Source organism: Passer montanus, unplaced genomic scaffold (assembly GCF_014805655.1).
Source record: "Passer montanus isolate IOZ18808 unplaced genomic scaffold, ASM1480565v1 scaffold158, whole genome shotgun sequence".
Lineage (NCBI taxonomy): Eukaryota > Metazoa > Chordata > Aves > Passeriformes > Passeridae > Passer > Passer montanus.
In genome coordinates, this window is record NW_024362938.1 from 532,742 (window position 1) to 541,196 (window position 8,455).

General features: G+C 57.1%; 1 protein-coding gene across 10 annotated transcripts in view; it reads right to left on the bottom strand.

Moving 5' to 3' along the window:
• The window catches only part of TIA1 (TIA1 cytotoxic granule associated RNA binding protein), an 11,259-nt gene extending 2,810 nt beyond the window's left edge, over positions 1-8,449 (bottom strand). For 2 of the 10 annotated variants that reach the window (XM_039702680.1, XM_039702684.1), the window contains exons 1-11: positions 8,344-8,384; positions 7,954-8,053; positions 5,114-5,210; positions 4,444-4,533; positions 3,230-3,284; positions 3,079-3,116; positions 1,983-2,070; positions 1,387-1,462; positions 763-871; positions 211-306; positions 34-118 (exon numbers count right to left, since the gene is read on the bottom strand). In XM_039702680.1, coding sequence (XP_039558614.1) covers positions 34-118; positions 211-306; positions 763-871; positions 1,387-1,462; positions 1,983-2,070; positions 3,079-3,116; positions 3,230-3,284; positions 4,444-4,533; positions 5,114-5,210; positions 7,954-8,053; positions 8,344-8,369 — 860 coding nt within the window. In that variant the 5' untranslated portion in view covers positions 8,370-8,384. Of the gene's footprint in view, positions 1-33; positions 119-210; positions 307-762; positions 872-1,386; positions 1,463-1,982; positions 2,071-3,078; positions 3,117-3,229; positions 3,285-4,438; positions 4,538-5,113; positions 5,211-7,953; positions 8,054-8,343 lie in introns of those variants that run through there. The other 8 variants (XM_039702685.1, XM_039702687.1, XM_039702688.1 and 5 more) reach the window with 8 other exon arrangements.
• Between the last annotated feature and the right edge of the window lie 6 nt (positions 8,450-8,455).

Below are 8,455 nucleotides of genomic sequence, written 5' to 3' on the forward strand. Positions count from 1 at the left end.
CACTCCCCCCCAGGACCCCCCCGTCCCCCCCACCTGACGAAGGAGTAGCCTTTGTCCGGGAACACGCGGATCTCCATGATCTGCCCGAAGGGGGAGAAGGTCTGGCGCATCAGCTGCTCTGGAGCAGGAAGGACAGACAGACAGACAGGCAGACAGCAGCTGAGGCACCCGCGGCGGCAGGGCGCGGCCGGCGGGGCGGGGCACACGTACCTGAGAGGCCCGAGGTGACGCCCCCGCAGTACACGGTGCAGTTGCTGGGGCTGGACTGCGTGACCACCTCGTCGTAGGACAGCTGCTTGGTGCTGCCTGCAAGAGATTGCACCGGGGCTCCCAGAGGGCTGCCACGGCACCTGGGGGGATTCCAGTCCTGGGTCGCTGGGAACGACCTGCAGATCTTTACAGGGACACCTCAGAGCCCCTCCAGGGCCTGCAGGGGCTCCAGGAGAGCTGGGGAGGGACTGGGGACAGGGGATGGAGGGACAGGACACAGGGAGTGGTTTTTTTCAAGCTGGGAAAAGGGAGATTTACCCAGGATTTTGGGAAGGAACGAGGGTGGGGAGGGGCTGGGATGGAATTCCCAGAGCAGCTGTGCCTGCTCCACCCCTGCTGGTGTCCAAGGCCAGGCTGGGAGCACCCTGGGACTGGGGAAGGTGTCCCTGTCCGAGGCAGGGTGGGGTGGGACGGGCTCTGAGGTCCTTCCCACCCCAAAAACTCTGGGATCCCCCACCCCAGGGGCTGGCAGGGCACAGGGTGGGCACCTACTCTCATAGGTGCTCTTGGGAGCTGGAGGTTTCCTGGTGGCCCAGTTGGTCCTGATCTGCCGGCCCCCCAGCCACTGCCCCCCCATCTGCTGGATGGCGTTCTCGGCGTCCTGCAGGGGACACAGGGAGACAAAAACCCCACTGACCCCAGTGCCTTCCTGAGTGACCCTGGAGTGTCCCAGGATGGGGCCTGGAGCACCCCCTGCTGGCACCCCTCCTGTGGGACAGGGCCACGGGGGTGACCCCACTGCCCTCCAGAGTGACCCTGGAGTGTCCCAAACCCCTCCTGTGGGACAGGGCCACATGAGTGACCCCAGTGCCCTCCTGAGTGACCCTAGAGTGTCCCAGGATGGGGCCTGGAGCACCCTGGTCCCTTCCCATTGTTGGGGTTTTACCCATTTATTAAGAGGGAAAGGAAGGGATTTTCCCCATTTACTGAAGAGGGAAACGAAGGGATCTCACCCATTTTTGAGGAAGGAAATAAAGATTTTTCACCCATTTATTAAGAGGAAAATGAAGGGACTTTACCCATTTACCGAGGGAGGAAATGAAGGGATTTTCCCCATGTACTAAGAAGGCAATAAGGGTTTTTATCCATTTCTGAGGAAGGAAACAGATCTCTCACCCATTTGTTGAAGAAGGAGACGAAGCCGTAGCCCTTGGACTTGCCCGTGGCCATGTCCTTGACCACCCGTGCGTCCCTAAAGCACAAAGGGAACTTTTAAATTCTCATTTATTTGCCAACATATTCTACTGCTTGTTGCAAATGCTCCATAGAAATTAATGAAAAATACAAACAAAAATGAAAAAGTAGGAATTGAAAGGCATATGTTGCCTGTTAACTGAATTTAATTCTCAGGTCAGTTTGTTACCCCCTTGCTGGGCTGAGGGCAGCTGTAAATTGGGAGAGATTGAAATTTCAGATGATTGGATTGGGCCAGGCTGGCAGAGCCACCTCCCTGGGAATGTCCCTGCCTGGCTGGGACAGCTCAGCTCCCTGTCCCAAAGGGGCTGGATAAACGTGAGGGGCCTCAGGACAAGGTGGGGCTGCCCCAGGGTGCTCCAAAAAAGGCTCATTTTGAGGGAAATGAACTCCACAAAAAGGGGGGCTGGCCCCAAAAACGCAGAAGTGAGAGCAGAGTGTGCTCCCTGCAGTGCCACAGCGTCACCCACTCGACAGAGCTGCCACCACTCAGGACAGAGACCCCAAAAAGCACTCACGAGATCCTTCCAAAGGGAGCAAAGGCTGCTTTGATGTCTTCAGTTGTGATCTCGGGGCTGAGGTCTCCCACAAAGACGTGGAAATGGTCTTTGGGGGAAAAGAGAAAGGAGGGTTCAGTGGTTGAAGATGAGCAGAGTGGTTTCCTCTGAGCAGAGGGAAAAAACTCTTCTTAAAAACCCCTTTATTAAAACTCCAGCTGTTATTCAAAATACATGATTAAAAAGCACAAGAAATTGTATTAAATACCACAGAAATCCATACTGGATGCTACAGGGAGAGCAGAATTCTGCTGTTCCTGAAGGGAGAGCAGAATCCTGCTGCTCCTGACAGCCCCTGTGCTTGGCAGTGCCACAAGGCAGTGATTTGAAGGACACACATCTGTATCTCCAATTTTTTAAGGTTTTTAAGGCCTGCCAGCACCTACTGCACAAATCTGAGACTATTTACACCTCACGTGCCCCGTGCCCAGGAGAATCCCTCTCTCCCTGTGCCAGCACTGGGATGGGATCAGCAGCAGTGCTGTGGGATCCTGGGGTGGTTTGGGTGGGAAGGGGGTGAAACCCACCCCGTGCCAGCCCTGCCACCACCCAGGGTGCCCCAAGCCCAGCTGGGACAGTGCCAGGGCTGGGAGAACGAGGACTGGGGGGTCAGGATGGAAAGGGATCCCCTCCTGATGAGAAACAGGCACAAAAGGCCTCAACTGAGGAGTTTTCCACCTCAGTCCAAGTGTGTGACACAGACTGAGCTGTGCCACAAACTCTCAATGGGGTTTAGCCCCACCAGCCTAAAATTCCAAGGATTTCCCCACAGAAATTGCTGGGAGTGATGGAACCCTTCTGGATGCTCTTGAGGGAGATGCTCAACATGCCTCAAAAATACAGAATGAGGCATTTGGGGTTTTAATTGCCAACTGCCCAGGCAGCAAATAGTCACAGATTTGCACCAAATCCCTTCCTGATGCTACAGGGAAAGGGAAGGGAATTTTATGGAATTTTTTCCATAAAAATTCAATGGAAAACAAACAAAAAACCCCAAACTTAGCTTCAAGGCACACCCTGGAGATCCACAATTTGATGTTTAAGAAGACACAATTACCTTGTGAACGCTGTGTGATGGCAAAGATCAGATTTGCCCTGAAGTTTAATTAACACAAACACAATAAACAATTAGGATTCCAATCAAAACCATTCCCACAGAGCTCTGTGTGCTGCATTTCTCTTTCACAACTTGCACAGGTGACACTTACTGCTGGTGTCTTTCTTCTGGCTGCTGGGGGTGGTGGCCCAGTTCACTTTGACCTCCTGCAAATGGCAACCACACATCAGGTTTGGCAAATCCCAAAAGCTCAGACACCTGCAGTGCTCAAATCTGACCCCACAGGGCAAGGTTGGGGTTAAAACTCAAGTTTAAGACACTTTTCTAGGGAGAGGGTTTGTTCTTAATTAACAGGGCTAGATTAACTGCTCTGGGGGGTCTCCAGGGAGAGCTTCCAGCACATTCCAGGGCCTGCAGGGACTCCAGGAGAGCTGGGGAGGGACTGGGGACAGGGGATGGAGGGACAGGACACAGGGAATAGGAAAACTTTTCACAGGGGGATTGTGAAGAGGATGGGGACACTCTGATCAGGGGTGCCCAGTGACAGGGCAGGGACTGAAACATGGGAAATTCTGAGGAATATGAGGAAAAGGAAATGAATATGAGGAAAAGAAGGAAAATATGAAGGAAAATATGAAGGAAAACTTTCCTTTGAGGCCTGGAACAGGGATGGGACGTTCTACCTGAATATGAGGAAAAGAAGGAAAATATGAAGGAAAACTTTCCTTTGAGGCCTGGAACAGGCTGTGGAAGCTCCTTCTCAGCAGGCATCAAAACCCTGCCTGGACACTCCCCTGTGCCCTGCTCTGAAGGAGCTCTGGCACGGGACCATGTCCAGAGGGGCCTTCCAAGCCCCCCCTCTGGAGCTGTGTGATTCTCCTCCCAGCCCCACATCCCCAGCTCCTCCCAACGCCCTGAACTCCTCCAAAACCCTGAATTATCCCTCCCAAACCTCTGAACTCCCCCCAACACCCTGAATTTCTACTCCCAACACTGAACTTCTACTACCAACACCCTGAACTCCTCCAAATACCCTGAACTCCTTCCAACACTGTGAACTCCTCCATGACCCTGAACTCCTCCTCACCACACCCAGAACTCCCTCAAACACCCTGAGCTCCTCCTCCCAACACCCTGAGCTCCTCCCAATGTTCCTCCTCCTCCTCCCAACACCCTGAACTCCTGTTCTGAGCTGTGTCCCGCTGAGATCTCCGCCCCAAAGGCACAGTCCCCCATTTGCAGCACGTGCAGCATTCCCCTGGTGCCCCCTGGCACAGCCTGTGCCCTCCTCTCCAGCAGCATTCCCCCGGTGCCCCCTGGCACAGCCTGTGCCCCAGACTCACCCAGCAGGGCAGCTTACCTTACCCATTATCTTCCTGCCGTTCATGGCAGCCAGCGCCGCGGCCGCGTGCCGGTGCTCGTAGAACTCCACGAAGCAGTAGGGGTCATTGCCAGCTGTCTGAGACAGGACAGCAGCTGGGATGGGGACAGCAGCTGGGACTGGGGACACTGAGCTGGGATGGGGACAGCAGCTGGGATTGGGGACAGCAGCTGGGACTGGGGACACTGAGCTGGGATGGGGACACTGAGCTGGGATTGGGGAATCAAACCCAGGATTAGGGACACAAAGCCAGGACTAGGGACACAAAGCCAGGCTCTGGCTGCTGACACCTCAACAGCCCCACCTGGACAGTCCCTACAGGGACTAACAACACTCCCAGAGCTTTTCACTCTCCCTTAGAAAGGGAAAATTACGGCAAAGAATGGTAAAGAATTGGTGAGAATGGTAAAGAATGGTACAGAATTTTTAAAGCCTGTTTGCAATCCCCTCCTGCCTTAATGAGCTCACTGTCCCTCTCCATGCCCACCCATCTTTAAATTCAGCAGCAGGCACATGCAGAATGATGCCAAAGCCACCTCCAGGTTTATTTCAGGTGGCTGTGCCCCGTTCCCAGGGGAATTCCCAGAGCCACGGGCACAGCCTGGAGGCAGCAGCTGAGGAGGAGCAGGGAAAGCAGAGGACTCAGGCTCTTACATCCATGATCATCTTGCAGTTCTTGCAGGGTCCGATTTGGCTGAAGAGCTGCAGGATCAGAGCCTCGGTCACGTCCCGGGAGAGGTTCCCCACGTACCTGGGGGACAAACACGGGCATGGACACAGTGTGGGACACACTGGAGGTTCCCCACGTGCCTGAGGGACAAACACGGGCATGGACACGGGTGTGGGACACACTGGAGGTTCCCCATGTGCCTGAGGGACAAACACAGCCATGGACACGGGTGTGGGACACACTGGAGGTTCCCCACGTACCTGGGGGACAAACACGGGCATGGACACGGGTGTGGGACACACTGGAGCCTGCAGAGGGGCCTGGGACCAGGGGTGAAGGGATGGGGAAAGGGGGAATGGCTCCCCACTGCCGGAGGGCTGGGAGAGAGGGGATGTTGGGATGGAATTCCCAGAGCAGCTGTGTCCATCCCTGATTCCTGGGAATGTCCACAGCCAGGCTGGACAGGGCCTGGAGCACCCTGGGACAGGGGGAGGTGTCCCTGCCATGGCAGGGGTGGCACTGAGGGGTTTCACGTCCCTTCCCACCCAAACCATTCCAGGGTTCCATGGCGCCATGAATTTGACCTTCCAAACTGATTTCCCAGTACAGAAACTCCAGTTCCCATCTCCCTACACTGATCTCTCAGTACAGAAACTCCAGCTCCCATATCCCTACACCAATTTCCCAGTACAGAAACTCCAGCTCCCATCTCCCTGCACTGATTTCCCAGTACAGAAACTCCAGCTCCCATCTCCCTGCACTGATTTCCCAGTACAGAAACTCCAGTTCCCATCTCCCTATACAGACTGATCTCTCAGTACAGAAATCCCAGTTCCCATCTCCCTACACTGATTTCCCAGTACAGAAATCCCAGTTTCCATCTCCCTACACTGATTTCCCAGTACAGAAACTCCAGTTTCCATGTTCCTGTTATGATTTCCCAGTACAGAGATCCCAGCTCGCACACCCCTGCCCCTCATCCCTGCCCCAGCAGCACTGGCTGCTCTTTGCCCACGTTCCCCACAACATTTTGCTGGTTCCTTTAGAAGCCCTCAGGTTTTGGGAGCCCAGATGTGCCTGGAACAGCCGAGTGCCAACGTGCCCGAGGGCACACGCTGGGGCAGGGACCAGCCTCCCCAGCACAACCCAGCCCAAACCCCACTCCCCCTGGGACTGTGGCTCCTTGGCCACCACGGGTGGCTGGTTCTGTTGTTTTTGTTGAGCCCAAGTCATGGGATTTAATGAAAACCTCAGGTGCAGCCACAGCCCCTGCACAGGAATGCTCGTGGGAAACCTGGGGATGCTGGGCTCATGCCAGCCCTGGCAGCACCCTGGTGCACCTGCAGTGCCCCCAGAGGGGCAAAGGGGCTGCCAGAAACAGCAGCAAATGCAAGCTCTGCCTGTGCTCCAAGCTCTGCCTGTGGGGGAAGCAGTCACAGTTTTGTCAGGCATGGCCCATCCAGGAGCTCGGTGCTAATTATTAAAACAACTTTTAGGCAGGAGGTAGGATTGGGTTTTAAAATCAGCAGACAGAACTGTGAGGCTCCTGCACTGCTGCAAAGTTTCCTCACGGCCACGGGGCAGGAGGAAAAGGCAAAACCAGGGAGCTCCTTCCTGCAGTCTGCTCCAGAAAAACAACTGCAACGTGTTAAGGAAGGAAAGGACAGGGTGCAGGGGGCTTTGGGGGCCACACAGCTCAGGAGCCCCAAAACCCACACCCAGGGAGCAGAAACCCTACAGAAACCCCGTGTGAGCACAGACTGAACACCCACTAACCCCAGCTGCACTTTCTGCTCCTTCTGAACCCAAGCTGGTGACAATTCCCTGCATGGCCCCAGAGGCACGGGGAGGGGCACAGAAACCCCAGCCTGGCTGCTGCTGTGCTTTAAGGCAGGGCTCGGGGTCCCTGCAGCTCCTGTCCAGCCTCACCGACGCCCTGCACGTGCTCCAGGACAGGGATCTGCATTCCCCAGGCCACCAGGCCCCCCTCAGGAGCCTTGGGATGGGGGAAAACATCTTGCCAAATAAAGACACCGACGCTCCGTGTTTGCAGAGGCCAGGAATAGCTCCCAAAACGTGGGAAAACAGCGGGCTGGGGAGGCAGGGAGTGCCCAGTGCTCGGGACAGCAGGGCTGAGGCACGTCGGGGTCTTGTCCTGTGGTCACTCAGCCCCTGGGGAGGGGCAGCACAACAACACCGCCTCACCTTGGGATGGTTCCCTCCCTCCCTCCTGTCCTGCCTGCTGCACAACGCTTCCAGGGGTGGGATGGCAAGAGAGGAGCCTGATCTCCCTGCTCCAGACACGGGAAAGCCACTCCAGGTAACACCTGCCTGGCAGGAGGAGGGAAACACAGCCTGGTGTGCACAGCAGCTGTGCACAACAGTCAGGCTCTGCAGCACCTCCTGCTAAAATCCAACCGAAGCCTCCCCCTGGCGTGGCTTCCTAATTCCCAACTCACTCTGTGGGAAGCAACAGGTTCAGAGAGTGCTTTGAACACTTTGGATCATGGGCAGGACAGTGGGGCTCCAGCTGTGTGCCCAGGCAGCCCCCGGGGCAAAACCCTACAGGGATCACCCAGAATGACACAGAACGGTTTGGGGAGGGAGGGACTCGGATCATCCCGGCTCAGTGCCCTGCCACGGGCTGGCATGGGGGCACACACACCTTCCAGAGCCCCGTTCCCTGCAGATGTGAGCGTGGATGTACCAGGGAGGGGGGACACCTTCCACACTGCCTTCCCTCCGGATGTGGCCTGGCACGGACTGAGGAGAGGGGCACACACCTTGCAGACCCCCTTTCTATCCAGGAGAAGGGGGGACACACCTTCCTGACCACTTTTCCCTCCGGATGTGACCTGGCACGGACTGGGAAGGGGCACACACCTTGCAGACCCCTCTTCTCTCCAGATGTGACTTGGGACGTACTGGGGAAGGGACACAGCGCTTGCACACAGCCCTGTCCCTCCAGATGTGCGCTGGAGGCCCGGGGGAACGCCCGGAGCGGAGGGCAGGCCGGCGGTGCCCAGCACTGGGGCCGGGCAAAGGGCAGGAATACCGCGGGAGCCGGGCTGCCCCTCAGCCCCGGCTCCCGCAGCGCTGCGGGCGGCTGAGGGTGCGCGGCGGAGCCCTGAGGGGCCCGCCCGTGAGGCGACCCCGGGCCGCCCCTCCCCGCCGAGCCGGGAACAATAGGCGGTCTCGCCCCCTCCCCACTCACAGGGTCTTGGGCATTTCATCCTCCATGGCGCCGCCGCCGCCCGCCCCGGCTCTTCCCGCCCGCCGTGGCGGCCCCGTGCGGCCTGGGCAGCCCGGGCAGCCCGAGCGGCGCC